The sequence below is a fragment of the Maniola jurtina genome, chromosome Z, assembly GCF_905333055.1.
Source record: "Maniola jurtina chromosome Z, ilManJurt1.1, whole genome shotgun sequence".
NCBI classification, from domain to species: domain Eukaryota; kingdom Metazoa; phylum Arthropoda; class Insecta; order Lepidoptera; family Nymphalidae; genus Maniola; species Maniola jurtina.
Window position 1 is genome coordinate 6,272,693 of NC_060058.1, and position 18,272 is coordinate 6,290,964.

Genomic DNA, 18,272 nt, shown 5'->3' on the forward strand with positions numbered 1-18,272 from the left:
CCGATTTAAAATGCCACGTTCACACTGATACTTATTATGGCACTCCTACCTTTGGTAAGTAGTTGTTAATCTAGGGTGCAATACACTCAGTGTCATCATAATAATCGCAAGGTTTTATGTAAGTTACATTTAAACAATGATATGATAAATAAGTAATGGATATTTTATTGATGAATGTTAGAATTCTGGTTAAAGAAAAACTGCATTAGTCGCTGAGTTTTTCTTGAAATATAAGCTTGTATATAGTGTGAACGTAGCATAAGGGATGATTCACTTTGTAGAGCCGATCCAGAAAACTAGGTTTATGAGTTGTGTATATATTAAAACCCTTAATATTTCCTAGATTAGCACTATAATATGAATCATCCATACATTTTTAGTTAGTTCCGAACACTGTTTGTTCTACATTATTGCATTTTATTATGTATTGTATCAACTTATTGTTGTTTACAGTCTTTAACAGTAAAATGAATTTGCATTTTGTATTTCATTCATTAGTTAAGAAAGTAGTACTGTTGTTCAATATAGCATTATCTTGAACGTGTCTTATTACTTTTATCGAAAATATAAGCATGTTTCCGATTAATGTTGCTTTTATTGGGTATATAGAATTATACCTACAAAATTGATAGTTATAATAATTAATTAGTAAAGTTTACCTAGTCTCAGGGTAGATAGATAAATGAAATCTTTATTGCATACACTGACATAAAAAGGAATACAACAAAAATAAGAAAACAGAAAAAAACAATTGTGTGCATAGGCGGCCATAATGCAATCTCTACCAGGCAACCTTTGCTGAAACAAGAAGCTAGTGTTGGATACAACTAAGTCGCAGAGGGTAATCCCGCACTGCCAAATTTCACCGCGCGATTTTACCCGTATGATTGATTCTATGAGATATGGAAATTTTCGACCAACTGGAAAATTGCAGTTGGGATGTAGTCTTATTGCAGTTGACACAACTGCATCGCAACTGCCGACCGTCTGCGCAGTCCGCTTTCATTTCTAGTACGGGTGTTCAGTGTGAACTGCAATAAAATTGCATCCTGCAACTTTGCGGTCCAAATGCATTCCGTCTGTATAGACTCATTATGCGTACCTCTCATGGGGCTGGCGTGTTGCGGCGCCGCATCGCAATCCGGTCTCTTATCCTTGACCGAGGAGCCAGGAATAGGCTTCCCGGTGTCCTGATGTACGCACCAGCAGTACCCCGTAGAGCGGTAGCATTGAGCTCGAGCGTACCTGCCGTCGCCCATACACTCTGGGACGTATAGCACTGCGCTACCCGCCTTCTGTATAAACAAAATGCTGACTACAGTCGAAAAAACAAAATTTAAAAGAAATTATGATATGATGTCCCATTATTTTAAAGACAGGTGCTAATTTGGTTGAATACAACTTCTTAACTTAATTGAGTGGTTGAGTAATCACACTGTACCTATCCAGCGGAAAGGATTACTTTTAGACCTATCCTTACGGTCGAAAGTAATAGTTGCAATTCTGTAGTCTGTCGATAAGTTACTTGTTATTTGTCTTTTTAACAGATGCTGTTATCTGTTACGTTGCTAAGTAACTTATCGATTAATTTACATGACTTCATTTCGGCTATAAGTTTAGAGATTTAATACACTCGAATTACATCGATCGAGTTCCATTCTATACATCTAGTATCAAACGTTTTAGCTTTTACTTAGTCTTGAATAAACACACACATAAAAGTAATATGTAACTTATATATTTTTTTGCTAACGAACAAATCAATGCCACATACAAACATATAAATCAATGGCAAGCTAAACAACAGTTAGATTATAAAGTATAATACATTACAAGCAAATATAAAACAATTTAATTTTAAATACATCGCTAAGCGCTTAAAGACAATCGCAAACGCTACGTTATCGCTGAGCTTTCCTATTTTAAATTTCAATATTCATTAAGTTCGTAAACCTAAGGCGTTAAAAAATAGGTTACAGAATGCGCGCTCAATAAACGCGCACACACACATACTCGTGCGAGGAAGACCTCGGCCGGTATTTGGCTGACTTCTTTATACGTACGCGTCTATGTGTGAAACGCGATAATAATTTATTGGGCTTTATAGGGAGTCGCTTTTGAGCTGCTAGAGAAGATATTGTCTTCAGATAATACCTATGGTCGGTTTGAAAGTACACAGCAATCTCCACAGTGTTACTGAAAGCAGACTTCGCTCGAGAGACAGCCCAAACGGAAGAACGGAATCGTACCCACGGAAAAGATGAAGAATCACAGCAGACTTTTCACGAACTCAGCAGATAGTAGATACCCCAGCTTGAGGCTCAGATCTATAGGGCATACTTTGACTATTCTTAGATATATAGGTACGCCTTCACGAAATGTGTAGCTATTATTATTATGCAAAGCAAACAAACATCAATAACACTAGAGTAAGCCAAGCCAACTGCTTCATATTAATAGCTTAATTATTATTAAGTATTCATTAATATGGACCGCATAACTATCCTGCGCGGATATTGGTTTTTCAAACAAAAAATCGCCATCAATAAAAGATAAACAGTATTACAATAAAATAAAAACACGCTTTGGGCAAAGACCTATATCATACCTGTTCATCTAACACAGCTTGGCGGTCCGTGAGACAATCGTTCGCTTCGTCCTCTCGTGCCACTGACCCATCGGGCGCGAACGAATTTCGCATAATGCCCGGCAGCATTGCTAAAAACATATCTACTTTTTTTAAATGACCCCATCTCCACTCATAAGGTAAATGTAGCTAGCTTTTCAAGGCTCATCCGTTTGACCGATTTGACGTACAAAGATAGCTTGAATCCCCGGGAAGGTTATAAATCAAAGGGATAAAAAGTATGGCTCACAGGATTTTTAAAACCTAAATCCACGCGGATCGCACTGCATCATTTAATAGTTTTATTTAAAAGCCGATACATATCCAACGAAGGGGTTAGTAAAGCGGTGTTAATTCGATTGATATAAGATCGCCGATGACTGCTTACGCTATGCAACGTAATGTTCAAGAGACATTTCACTTTTAGACCTCCATCTCGTCCTTTGTTAGTGTATAACTCTTCGTCAATAATAGTGATAGATACTGATAAATCGTGGGATACTTTGGTATTGAAAAGATTTTACATACAACTCTGGCCGCCACGCCAGAGTGAGGCAACCCTCGATTGATCCTGAATCGGCGATATGTCAAATATTAGGCTATGCGTGACGTGAAGTAGGCTTTTTATAGGCTATATATTTTATAGGCGTCAAATGTAGGAACATTTGATGCCTGCCAGTGACGACTGCCTTGACGTTTTGTTACAAGTTCCATAACCGTCGCGTCGTCGCGAACTGTGACCGCGCGCCCGGCTCTTCCAAACACTGTTCCAAATTCAACATTTACCTATGTTTTTGTAGGGTCTGATAATATAACTACGAGAGAACAGCTGAGAGTTGGATGCGTTGTTTTGAAAGCACTTGAACATAAATAAATTTAACCGTACAGAAATGATAATGTTCATTTCTATGATTCATAGGTCATAACGTCGTAACCACAGACCTAAGATTCGAGGCATATTGATGCAGAGTACCTATACGACTCGACGACGATTATGTGGAACCATCATCCGTTTTTCATTGTAGAGACAAAGGCATGTGCCAGTTCGCTTCGAATATGCCTTTAGCCTAGTAATGTCTCGTGATTTTCCCCAGGGCAAAGGTCTGCATTCGTACAGTAATTTAAAATCGTTTTGAAGTCTATATTTATGTTTGACATCATTGCAATTAAAGACTAGCTCGCACTTCTATACAGTAACATGCACAACAGACTGAGTCACTACATTAGTAAATTCCACTTGTGAGTAATTTGTTCAAGAATTTTGATTATCGTCTCAAGTAACAACCAGATCATTCGCTTAGGGTCGCCGCGAACAGACGGAGTAGTGTGGAGTCTTTTGGATAACTTAAACTCCGCTTTTATAGTTTAAGATTTTGACACTGTACAAACTTTAAAAACTGTTAAAATGTATAGGTACATAATTATACCGAAAGCTAACACGGAGGAACTGCGCCGCGCGCCGCAACCCTTACGTCAAAGTAGATAACGCTTAGTTTGAATTGTTATCCAAATTTTTGACCATTGTCATGGTCACTTATTTTATAAATCTACGGTTAAATAGTTTCTGAATGGTAGATTGATAGACACGCGACGATGCTTCGCTGGATATGAATCGGCTTTTATCTGAGACGGTAGCAGGCTAACTTAGGAGGGCTATGGCAGTTCTACACGGCATCGTACCAGAACGCCAAATCGCTTGGCGGCACGGCGTAACTAACCACGAAGAAGTCTTTCACCAAACCATTTTAAAAATTATAAATTCTCAAATCGCCCCTGCTGGGAATCGAACCCGGGACCTTCCTCTTATAAGATGACTTCCACCGCGACATGGAGATCGTCAAAATCCTATTTTATTTTGAAAATTTAGCTTTTACCTGAACTGGGGTCCAACGGCGGTTCCTCCTCGGTATAGTCAGGCTCAGGCTCAGGACCGCTATCGTCGTCTGCATTCAACGACATGAAGAAACGGAGAGAGACTATATATTATTATTATGTTTGCACATACTTTTGCATGCCTAGCTTGCTATCACTACATAATATAACTATACAAAGTAAACCAAATCTAATTTGTCGAATTAGCAGCCTTTATTATATAAAATAAGGGTAGTTGCCAGCGCAATATAGTGATTAGCTCCGTAATTTTGTGAGAATATCAAATATGTAGGATATTTACTTAGGAATTACAATCCGGGTATCTTTAAAACAAGAGTGAATAGGCACCTTTTAGGTAAACGCGTTCCATCTTAGACCACATCATCACTTTCCATCAGGTGTGATTGTGGTCAAGCGCTTATCTACAGTGAATTAAAAAAAAAAAAAGTTAAAGTGCAAAAGTCGGTCTATTTATAGTAATAAACAGAAGATCTATACACAATAATTACGTGCAAATGTTATCGTAATAAAAAGTGACCGATAAATACGTGAAAAAGTGCATCTTCGTTCTATCTACGCGTGACGACTGTACCAACATGGCGCCAATGTTCCATTGTTGCATCAATTAAATTAATCAATTTTAAGGTAAACTTAAAATTGATTTGAGAAATTACAGATGATTCTCAGGCATGCAGGTTTCCTCGCGTTTTCCTTCACCGTTAAAGCAATTAATCATTAAGCCATCACTGCTTATCTGAGGGATGGAGGAGGTTCTGCTGTGGATGAAAGTTTGTATGGAAGTTCGTAATTTTTTAAGTTATAATTTATAAGAACGTTTCATCATCATTATCAACCTATATCCACGGGAACGAGTTCGCGGGCCTCAGCTAGTATTATTCATAAATAAAGGCAACGACTAACTTTTATTTGCTGGATAAAAACCAGAAGAAGTCTAGGGACAACGCAGAAAAACGCACGTGTTGAATGTAATATAGAAATTTTCAGACATCCGAGGTTCCGTATCAGCGCGGACAAAATGCTGAAGAGAATTTTCACACGTGGAATTCCGCTAGATTTGCCCCTACACTTAATTATAAAGGTACTTACAGTCCGGAGCGGGAGGCTCCGGGTTAGATAGCAGACACGCGGCCCACTCTGTTCGCGCAATTTCGCCGTCCCCATCTGCGTCACAGCCACGCGTCCATGCTCGCGCGCATCTTTTTGGCTTTACTACCTGTTCATTGGACAATCTTATCATACAGTTCAATTACTCTTATCCTAACTCAATCCACTGGGAAGCTTAATAAGTTATAATGTAAACTTCAACTAAGAAACCTAAACTTTAACCGCACTTTGCATACGAATATGTATCGTACGTAAACGTGTGAATACCGGTCGTACGAATTGAGTGCGCACTCTGAATATTTTCTGCCCGTCATCACTTTCGTGAAATCCTCTGTGGTGAGTTATGAATAAAACTCGTATCTTCAAGTTACAGATACTAAAGATACTTATCTTTGATCCAATCTTGATACCACAAACATTCGTGTCCGTAATCCAAGTTAATCAATTTTTCTAAGTACATTCATTTCTTGTTCAACGCACGAAAGTGTATTTAAAAATCCTAACAAGTTCGGATTATTTTCGAACTTTGAAAACTACACGCACGTATAAGTACGTATAACTCACACCCAGTATGCGTGCTCCCATAGTACTTAAGAAGGTTGGGATTGTTCGTGCATGTTTGTAGATGTTCGCACGTGTAAAATTCGTACGAAAACGTATCCAAAGTGCGGTTAGCCTTAGGTTACACTGTACTACTGACTATTACGAATGCTCACAATGTAACGTGGCACATTACGTCTAAATGATACAGCCGATAAAGGTCAGTCGCCAGCTTTAGAATTTAATTTAAAACATACAGCCTGTAAAGATATTTCAGTAAAAGATTCATCACCGTCATTCATCGCCTCGTATTCCATTTCGGAATCGTAAAACCACTTAAAGATGAGGCAATCCTAGTTCAACATGGCTGTCAATGGAGCAAGAAACAGTAGAGCTCCTTGTTAACATCACCCGCTTCAAGCTTATATACAAATATATAATATTCATATAATAGGTGGATTTAAGTCGGTACATAACGACATGGTATTTGTATGATATACGGGAGTAATTTTGTAAGGTACTTTATAATTATTATTAAAGTTATTTATGCTGCTAAGTTAGTTCACCCTGGCTAATTAAATTATTATTTTTGATTGAAATTTTGATTTCCACAACCCAAACGAATCTTGTCTTTCTTTTATTTTCAAGTAGTTTTCCTAGAGAAAGATACAGGTATAAAGAACGACTGATCTTGAACCGTAGTGGAAGATTTATCGTTCTATTTGGTGGCAGGATCCACGGGATCCAAGGAAACGAAGTCGCGGGCATCAGCTAGTTATTAATATAAATATCTAGGAACTAGACTCATGTGATTAGTCGGAGTGTGCCCGACTAGTATCGAACCCATGCGGGGTTTTTTTCTAGTCGGGCATACTCCGACTAATCGCGGGAGTCTAGTCATTAGATATTTATACTGTACATTATTTCATTAGAAGCATACCTTCTTGATGAGCCGACGCAACCCTCTGTACTCTGATTTCTGTAGCGTGCCGCTCCTATCCCGGTCGAGTTCCCTAAATTTCCAATCAGCAACGGAACGCGCATCTGCGGCCGCCCCGCCTTGATCCGATCTTGCTCGATCGAATTCACCGCTGAATATTTTTATTAGGTTCCCATTGAACTGGGCACGATCGATTCGCGTGCAACCTGGACATTAAAGCAATTAAAATTGCAAAACTGTTTGATTCCAATATCTGAACAGTGGAATAAAAAAAGTTAAGTATAGTATACACTAGATGATACCCGCGACTTCGTCCGCGTGGATTTAGATTTTATAAATACCGTGGGAATTATTTAATTTTCTGGGATAAAAAGTTGCCTATATCAATTTCCGGGACGCAAGCTGCACAAAATTTCGTATAAATCTGTTAAACGTATCCCGAACGATGTTCGGACATCAGCAGCTTAATACAGAGATAGCTTTCTCCTCGAGACGAACATAATTATTATATGTAGACTATTTTTTATCCCGGAAAATCAAAAAGTTCTTACGGGGTTTTAAAATCTAAATCTACACGGACGAAGTTGTGGGAACCATCTAATTCTCTTAAACCATATTTTCTATGGTCTTAGAAGTCTGGTGTGACTGTGATATACAACGAACCAAAAGCTTATTTTGTAGGCCAATCATTAAAGCCTAAACCCGAAAGTAATTAGGAAAATCACACGGTAAGTTATTTTACCTTCTTTAAAAACCCCCTAAAATTTTATCAAGTTACTAATTACTTTCGAGTTTTGGCTTTACCTAGCTAAGCGAAGACGAAAATTACCTAATGATAGGTAAGTAGGTATCCCACAAATCTATACCTAATCATGGGATACCTAATCAGTAGGTAATTTCGTAAACACAAGATTAGTAAACAGAAGACATTTTCTAATGGCACAAGACCTAAATATCAAATGCGAAAGTGTGTCTGTCGGTCTGTCTGTCTGCTACGCTTTCACGGTTCAACCGCTGAACCGATTTTAATGAAATTTTGTACAGACTTAGGATACATTCCGAGAAAGGATATAGGCTACTTTTTATCCCGGAAAAACAAACAGTTCCCGCGGGATTCCTAAATACTCATCCGCTTGATCGATTTGTATGAAAGTTGGTATCGAGGTAAAAAGTTGCCTACGTCAATTACAGGGACGCAAGCTATTGCGTCCCTGTAATTGACGCAGGCAACTTTTTATCCCGGAAAATCAAACAGTTCCTACGGGATCTTTAAAAACCTAAATCCACGCGGACGAAGTCGCGGGCATCCTCTAGTATCCTAATAAATACTATTTGCCACCTAATTCAAAAGCCACAGAAATTGTCATATATTAGGTATAATATATTTCTTTTTAATCCCCGACCCAAAAAGAGGGGTGTTATAAGTTTGACGTGTGTATCTGTGTATCTGTGTATCTGTCTGTGGCATCGTAGCGCCTAAACGAATGAACCGATTTTAATTTACTTTTTTTTGTTTAAAAGGTGGCTCGATCGAGAGTGTTCTTAGCTATAATCCAAAAAAATTGGTTCAGCCGTTTAAGAGTTATCAGCTCTTTTCTAGTTTTCTTGTAGAAAAGAAGGTTAGATAACCGTTAGGTTCTTAATATTATGTCAATTGACAAATTTATGTCAAGCTGTCAAGATGCCTTCACTTGTCGGGGGTGTTATAAATTTTTAATTTACACTTGTTCATGGATAAATTGATGGAAGACGCCGTTGTAATAGACGTGTTTATTGTATGTCTTATAGTCGACTTCTTATGGACTAACAGTAGTTATAACGAAATCTTACGTGCTATTGTTTAAATAATATTTTTTATCTAACATACATAATTTCGCATCACCTTCCTTCTAATTAAATGTGTAAGCAACCTTGGAAAACAACAGATGAAAAGGAACTGTAAATGAAAATTTCTACTTATCGTAACCGAAACATTATTCGTAGCTACCTACCTAATATTGAAAGTTCTTAGAACTTAGAAGTTGATTTAGCTCGAAATGGAAAGGTGATGTCTTGGCCACTAACGTAGGCTTCTTAGTACGAGCTTGCATAATATATTGATAGCGTTGATAGATTTCGAGTAGCGAAACACTGTGATGTCGGAGTACGAAAGACTAGTCTGGTCATCTATCTAGTGTAAAGTTTGCGGAACTTTGTATATAAACAAATATTAAATAAATAAACTACTTACTTACAAGAAGGACATTTGGCATCATTTTTTTACTTTATACATACAGTACAACTTATACTGCATGTACGCTGTACCTTTGAGTTTCCGTCTTGTTTTGTTTCCATTTTTCTTTATTTATTATCAAAAGAATGTTTAGCAAGTCTGCCTTTGACACAGCGAATAACCACTAAGGTTTACGTAATGTGTGTCTTCATACCTAAATACGTGTGTGTACCCAAGTTAAATTGTATATCATCATAGTAATAAATCAGTTTAAGATTGTTGCCAAAAAAGATGCGTCTCCACTTCACTCCGTACGTCCGTATGCCCTTCTCCTTCTCCTTCTCTCTGGGCTGGTTTCCGCACTTAAACGTTTCCGTCTGTTGTGCGTGTGTTGCCCCTCCCCGCCGAAGTAAAAGTATGCCCTATTGGATTATTATTAAACTCGAAATCTATCAACGTTACCGTGATGTGCAAACTCTACTAAGGGTGCTGTTACCATTGAAGCATGATACGTAAAGAAACGCAACACGCATCGCGTGGTAGGTATAAAATTAACATAATGCATCTATGCTGTGACTCTTTAACTGTGAGGAAAGTAAATGCTTTAAATGTAAAACACAATTAGGTTTCAAACATGTTTCAAATGTCAACTTTTCGTATATCATTCCATGTAGGAAGATGTAGGAAGAATCTACATAGGTAGATAAATTCTTCCTACATCTACTCTTGAAGGAAATTATCATTATCATAATTAGATACATATCAAAAATTATAAGTGAAGAGTTACGCTCCCTAAACGGACTGGGCAATCCAAGGCCGCGATAGTCAGAGGGGTGAAGGTTAAATCATGTCGGTCCCGCAATTTTTGATATACACAATATATTATTTTCGGTCTACAGACAGAAAAGGCATGTACACGATATGTATCTACATGCCTTAACGAGATATGATAAGCGAGCATTTTAATCGCCATATTTTCCGAGTAGGTTTTAGTAATTCATTATTCGCCAGAAGAGAGATTTCAACAATGTTTGAAGAAAATTCACAAAAGTCGTCAAGTGCTAATTACACGCGTCAAATGTATAGGTACCTACTCCGTCTCCAAGTTGCCAGTATATACATGCCTCACTTATATAATAGGAACACATATCTGATGCGTGTAAACTTACTTCTTTTGTTACGTTGACCTCGCACCGATGATCTTCTCTTGGTTTGCGATTTACCTGCCAATAAAATAAATAAAATAAGCAATTGCTAAGTCAATCAAATATTGGGCAGCGTAGGATTTGGAATTATTTTAAATTTTCCTCTTCTTTTTAACCCCCGACCCAAAAAGAGGGGTGCTATAAGTTTGACGTGTGTATCTGTCTGTGGCATCGTAGCTCCTAAACTAATGAACCGATTTTAATTTAGTTTTTTCGTTTGAAAGGTGGCTTGATCGAAGGTGTTCTTAACTATAATCCAAGAAAATGTGTTCAGCCGTTTGAAAGTTATCAGCTCTTTTCTAGTTATTATAACCTTCACTTGTCGGGGGTGTTATAAATTTTTAATTTACACTTGTCTTCTTGTTTGGTGGCTTTTTGTAGTGCCAGGCCAGTACAATGCCAATGTCAAGTAGCTTGAAGGAGGCGCGAAGGAGATTGATCGGTAAAAATGTATCAATTTTCGGCATATTAAGCTGCTGTAGAGTCAGGTAAAAAGAGCTCTAGATGACAGCAGAAGTTATGTTTCTGCGCTTGGCCACTGTCCTTTTGAATGACGAACCCACCGAAATAAAATTTCAGATCGATAGAAATCTTGTAACTTGTAAATGGTCTAAAATATATGACCAATAGCGATCTGGAATTGCAACTAAGTATGGAACAAGTTCAATAAAAGCTTGTCATTTTATAATTATTAGTGGGTGTGCGCCTGTGCGGTCGTTTTAAATTATTCCATCCTTAATGGTACAATTGATCTGACTCAAGCGTGAACCTACAACCCTGCGTGTTGCATTAGAAAAGATTTAAAACGCTTCTATTGCCTATTGGTGACTTAATTTATGCTTCAGCTAAACAGGGCGAGTTTTTTTTAATACACTCAATATACCTACCTAATTATTTTAGAGTTCCAGTAAAACATATAGTTTCGTCTAGTCGTATATGTTAGTCACAGCCACGGTACTGTTATAAAAACATTCTCAGGAAATCACTGATTATTTATTTATTGGTAATTTTTTTAATAAACTGCGATCACTTTCAAACAGACAGACGAGGCAGGCTGATTTTTATTTTATGTAGTGTCTCTAAATACATACTTGATGCAAGTGTGCGGGGAGATGTCACATTACTAGAGGAGCAAACCTCACCAGGCATCACGGGAGTCAATCTCAATTAAGATGCCGAAAAAATAGGACTGCAATGACGTAACGTGTGTGCGGAAATATAGATGCGCTTTCTATTCCTTTATTGTATTAGTCATAGAGATGAGGCGAAGAACCTACGACTTTACGTTCTCTCTGAGGGACGGGGTGTAGGTACCACCGCCTACTTCCCAACTCCAGGCTGCTACTAACAACAAGTTGTAGACAATAACCCAATACATTTTTTGGTCCGTTCCGGAACTTCATAATCTGCAGCCGAATAAACTAAGCACTAAGCCCTAATTTGCACGAGCGTTAAAAAAGCGTTGCGTTAAAATCCGGCGTTGCACTGAAAATACAAAGTGCGCGTTATAAAATCGTTGACGTTTGAACAGATACTTGGGAATGCATTTGTTCTATTTGGACGCTTTTTAACGGACGTTAAAAAAGCTCTCGTGTGTATGAGGGCTTAGGCCACGAAGCAGTTACCACTAAATGTTATGTCAACGGAATTTTGCAATATAGCGAGCGTTCGCAAAATGCCAACACCGTTCTTAAACAGCGGAATTCTATAATTTGTCTGCGACATGTAGGTACATTCACACCCGTATTCACAAATGTTACTATGAGGTCTCATAGTGCGCTCGAGCGCACAGTGTAGATTCCACCAATCAAATTACTGTATCACGTCAATTTACAATGATCTGATTGGTGGAACCTGCATTATGCATTCGAACGCACTATAAGACCTTATAGTAATGATTGTGAATACGGCCGTCAGTGTACAGCAGTCAGACTGAGAGCATTGCAGGACATTGCACCCTCTAGCAATAAGGCATCTCTCTGCAAGTATGGCGGTGTCCTGTAAGGGGGAGACGGGGGACCGTCTACGCAACCGGTCCAAATGGCAGTGATGTACAGCATTAGTCAATACGAAAACCGGTAACGAACGAGCTTCCCACGAATGCCTATGCTGTCTCCATAACTTTTAATTGAAAGATGAGTAAATGTCTTAATTTATTTGAGACGCTTTATATTGTTATTAAAAATAAGTTTACTAGAACCTTAAATTAAAGATAGGTAGGTACAAAGGTTCACAATAAATTACTATTGATGATATGAAATATATTGTATGTTTGAACTCTGTCTTCCTACCTAAGATTACTTACTTTTGAAAAAAAAACTGACTGACTGGTATCTAGGCTAGTTCTGAAAAATGTCATTTTGCATGTAGGATTTCTCTATAACGTAAACCTAAGAAAAGATTTACTGAAATTCCAAAAGCGAAGACTGAGCGGTTCAGTTTGTAGCCATTGTTACAAAATCATATCAGCATACTTATGTTCATATAAATATAATGCATAAGCACATAGCTTCATAAGTCATGACACCACTACAGTTTTTGCTGAACACAGGAAATTCCACAGCAAAATACCTAGATGTTTATTAGCTTATCATCTTTCAAATCAATATTTTGTTTAAAAGTCGACGACGTAAGTATAAAAAAATTAAACAAAAAGTTAAGTACCTACATAATATGATTTTTATAGTAATAACACTTACCTATGTATCTCTTATACTAGATTACGTCCGTGTGGACTACACAACATTTGCTGTTATGAATAGCTATCTGCATGCGAAATTTCAGCCCGATCCGTCCAGTAGTTTGAGCTGTGCGCTAATAGATCAGTCAGTCAGTCAGGTTTACCTTTTTTAGGTTGAAGGCTAAGTAATAAGAAACAGAAAAAAGAATAGGTTTTACTTACTAACTTAACTATTATTATAATCAAGTTCGGGCATAATAACAACGGTATCATTTAGGAGTCGTAGCCAATAAACCCCGAAATCGTCGAATCTACTCAATGATATCTGATTTCGTTGCGTCCCAGACATCCCGGCGGCTGACCGTAATAAGCGTGAGCTGGTCTACGCGTGCTCTAATCTAACCCCACCGGGTTCTATTATAATGTATGGTGGATGTAACCGACCCGGCCCGGTCTTTATTACCCGACTGCGGAAAACCCAAAAGGAAGGGTAGTGATTTTAGCAGTCTATGTATGTATCTGTGTATGTATGTTTGTATTCAGATTCTGTGTGTTCCACCGTAGCGCCTGAATATTTTTTTGCTATTGTATCGAGTGGGGTGCTAAATGAAAGGGAACCCTACAATATTGTATACCTACATACCTAAATATAAAATACGGATGTAGAGGCTTCAACCAGTTTTGTACTAAGCAGAGTATAGGTATAGGCGGATTATTGATAACTTGTATGATACTGTTTGAACCACAGCGCTCGTTTATCGTGGCACCATGCAGGTAGATGACTTGGCTAAATATAAAACATCAAAGCGGCAAGATATCCCAACAAACCTATTAAACGATGTCTGAGGTGTTTTTTCTGTCGGCTCATGGTGGAGACGCATTGCCTCCACAATCTTATGGACAAAAAACAGGGTTTCATTGTGTTACGGCGTCGAGCTGTCTGACAGGAACGATCTTTTCTAAGAAAACCCGCTCTAACTAGTCGCCTTCACGGTTAACTTTAGTTGAGTGTCAAATATGTTAAGTGTTAAGCCGTTTTGATAATACGTGTAGGTACCTATAAAGACGACGACCGTTTTTCTCCTTTCTTTCCGTTTTCGGACTGGATATACCTAGGAGTATCTACTTGATTTTTAGTGTTTCGAATCTAGAAAGGGAAATGGAGCCCTTATAGGATAGGACTTCGTTGTCTGTCTGTCTGCTCATCTGTCTGTCGTGTTCGTAAAGACCCATCAAGGGAATTATAACTTATAGGGTACTACCCCTTGACCTCGAGTCATGAAATTTGGCAGGTAGTAGGTAATGTCTTATAGCACAAGTAAAGGGTATAATCAAAAAAATGTTTTTTTGGTTACATCACAAAAAAATTTAAGTGTTATTTTTGTAGGTACGATAGTACGGAACTCTTCGTGTGCGACGCCGACTCCCACTTGACCGGTTTTTAAGTTTACCTACAGTGGCTATGTATAAGTATATATTTTTATCCATTACTGTAGTTTCAGGTTTGAGGTTTAAGTTGGTGCGGCGTCGCAGTGACATTAACGACACAGTTAAAAGCTTTTAAAGCAATTATACCGTTATCGACATCTACCAGTTATTTCATAAGGATAAGTAGGCGACTATAGTTGGTTCGTGATCCTCACTTCGGACAACGCTCGCTAGCAGCTACCAAATTTACATTTCACTTGCTAATCCGCCCGGGTATACTCGGATGGAAGTTGATGCTATATTCATAATAATACCTTTGTATTTTATATTTGAACGAATGGAAAATGGAACGTGCTTATGATGAAAAAATTTTAAAAATCGGTTCAGTAGTTTCAGAGTTAACGATTTCAAACAAATAAACAAATATTTCCTCAAGGATAAAAAGAATAATAATGATAGTTACCTACGTGCCAAAATGATACTTATCTTATTCTTTTCATTAAGTTTTCATATAATATCATGAACACGCCAAAATGTACGCTTCTCGAAACATACCCATTTTTTATAGTTTTTGCAATTGTAAATTTACAAAGGAAGTTTACAAATATAGGCTTATAATATGATAGTATCTTAAATAATCACGTCTATTAAATTATACATAGTTACATAGCCTTTGGATTGACTCCAATAAAATTAATCATGTGAAACAAGAGTTGATTGTCATCAGTCAATGAGTATGCGGTCAGTGACGAATGTGAGCAGGAAGCTCAGTGAGAATCAGAAATAGAAAGAATCTCTAAAAGTTATTACCAGGTACCTACGAGTATGACTATAGTTAGAGCCTAGACCTAGAGGCATAGAGGTGCCTAATATTATACTACTAGCGACTCGCCCCGGCTTCGCACGGGTGTTCTATGGAAAAGTGGTTATAATTGCTAAAATATAAATGTTTGGTTTATACTATCGCGGACTTTTTTGTAGGCATTATTGAGTTCTACAACTTTTCTATAGAAGTCAACCATACATCTCTAACCATTTAGGCAGCGTTCGCGAGAATCGTTAACGTACGGCAGTTTTTTCGACGCCTTACTCCACAATTTTCACTACCACGAAAAATCCTATCTATTTTCCGAGATAAAATATAGCCTATACGGATTCGGAAGAATCCCTCTAAGTAATGGTAAAAGAAATTTTGAAATCGGTCCAGTAGTTTTTGAGCCTATTCAATACAAACATACAAAAATACAAAAATACAAAGGTTTCCTCTTTATAATATTAGTATAGAAGTATAGATAAGCCGTACAGTGCTGTCCCGCAAAACAGCCTCAACTGATTCGATAAACAAGAGGGTGAGTCGTACTTTTTGTCTTTTGGTAAATTAGCATTGAACGTGGACCTGCTTTGACCCTGTTCGACAATAACTTACGAGTATTTATCAAATGATGCATCATTATTGAGTAAACACGGTAGGAACGAGAGTAATAGAAAAGCTTACAAAAAAATGTTTGTTCCTTTACGTCTTTGCAATCATTAGATGAGGGCTTGACGGTGTTTTATTCAACCGTTGTATGAGGTCTGTAGCTGTAAATATAGTTTCTATATACTAATATCATATAGAAGTAAAGCTCGTTAGTTTGTGAGTACGTTCGATCTGAAAATTCTTTCACTGATAGATAAGCTACTAGAATGTTATAACTTACAAACTGATAAACTGGCGATCAAAACGGTGTAATTGCACGAAATTAAATTTTACAGGAGCAAAAAACTGAAAGAATGCTGTTGAAACTTTGCTATAATTATGGCGTTTTGATCGATATTACGAACTTTTTAGCACAGTTTTAGGCTCTTTTGGTTGGAAATGACTTCAGAGTTTTTTTCAGTGACCGTAATGTTTAGACTCGTTTACAGTTTGGAAGTTTTGCTTGGAAATAAGTGCAGGTTTGTATTTAGTAGGCCATAAACTATGGATGAAATAAATATTTTTATCAGCAGTGTAAAATTTACACCGTTTTGTTAGCTGGCTTTTTAATTACATATCAAGGGGACCAAGTCGCAGGCAAAAGCTAGTGGTCTATAATTCGATGGTTAGAGGCATTAAATTTCAACGCCGTAATTTGGGCCTTACTCGCAATCGGGTCAATATAAGTGCTAATATAATCAGAGTATAATTGCCCACGTGAATACTGAACTACCGTCTGGCGCCATGCACAACACAACTAGTATTTATAAATTATGCTCACGTAGACGTACAAGAAGAATTATGAGCGAACTACTGATGTCGATACCTAGGAATGACACCTAGATAAACAACCAGACAAACAGATCTCATGTTTAACAAGATAAGTGTAAATTAAAAATTTATAACACCCCCGACAAGTGAAGGCTACAGTAACTAGAAAAGAGCTGATAACTTTCAAACGGCTGAACCAATTTTCTTGGATTATAGCTAAGAACACTCTCGATCAAGCCACCTTTCAAACAAAAAAAAACTAAATTAAAATCGGTTCATTCGTTTAGAATCTATGATGCCACAGACAGATACACAGATACACACGTCAAACTTATAACACCCCTCTTTTTGGGTCGGGGGTTAAAAATGTCATAAAATAATGAAACAAGTTGTAAAACTATATTAAGGTGTCTGGACGCGCCAGTAAACGCAAACTGTGGAAGTGGAAATGGAAATGTAAATAGACACCCATATCCAGGTCAAATCAGTGTCGATAAGTACACCTAGGTAATATTCAATTAACTCGTCAATAAAACCTGATGCATAAAGTATTTTAAAATGTTTCATAATTCTTAGCCGCAGCTGCAGTATCTATCGCATAATTGAATATCTACCTGTCAATATGGGTAATTTCCTCGGCTGTAAGATAAAATATAAACAACTAGCGGATGCCCGCGACTTCGTCCGCGTAGATTTAGGTTTTTAAAGATCCCGGGGAACTGTTTGATTTTCCGGGATAAAATGCCTATGTCAATTACAGGGCCGCAAGCTACCTCGGTACCAAATTTCATACAAATCGGTTAAGCGGATGGATTTTTGGGAATCCCGTGGGAACTCTTTGGTTTTCCGGGACAAAAGTAGCCTATGTCCGTCCCCGGGATATAAGCTAACCCTGTACCAAATTTGGTCAGAATCGGTTAAACTGTTGGGCCGTGAAAAGGTAGCATACAGACAGACAGACAGACCGACAGACACAATTTCGTATTTAAAAAATATTGGGGAATTTGATTTTCCGGGATAAAAATTGTCCAATGTCCAACGCCAGGAAGCAAGCTACCTCTGTACTAAATAGATAATACTCGCTATTTCATCCATTTGGATTTATTTATAGAATGAATGAATTAGGCATAGACATAAGTTATTTTTTGACTTTCCGTTACAAAAAATAGCGTATGTCTATGCCTTTGTCTTTCGACAAAATCCGGGAGCCGTGAAAAGCTTGTAGACATACAGGCAGAAACACTTTCACATTTATAATATTAGTGTGGATTTAGTCGTAGCAACTCAAATTATTCAGTCTGAAACGAATATAATTAAATGTTTGAAAAAATCAAAATAACAGTTAAAATTTTACTCTATTCATTTGTTCAAGCTGGTATCAAAAATACTAGTTTGATAAGTACAATAAAATCAG

At 37.6% G+C, this 18,272-nt stretch overlaps 1 protein-coding gene across 2 annotated transcripts in view; it reads right to left on the minus strand.

The window, feature by feature from the left end:
* The window catches only part of LOC123880650 (SPARC-related modular calcium-binding protein 1), a 34,994-nt gene that overhangs the window by 3,982 nt on the left and 12,740 nt on the right, over positions 1–18,272 (minus strand). Inside the window, exons 4-9 of one of the 2 annotated variants that reach the window (XM_045928883.1) lie at positions 10,485–10,538; positions 7,104–7,309; positions 5,606–5,732; positions 4,501–4,569; positions 2,609–2,718; positions 1,103–1,295 (exon numbers count right to left, since the gene is read on the minus strand). In XM_045928883.1, the coding sequence (XP_045784839.1) occupies positions 1,103–1,295; positions 2,609–2,718; positions 4,501–4,569; positions 5,606–5,732; positions 7,104–7,309; positions 10,485–10,538 (759 nt within the window). Of the gene's footprint in view, positions 1–1,102; positions 1,296–2,608; positions 2,719–4,500; positions 4,603–5,605; positions 5,733–7,103; positions 7,310–10,484; positions 10,539–18,272 lie in introns of both variants that reach the window. The other variant, XM_045928882.1, reaches the window with a different exon arrangement.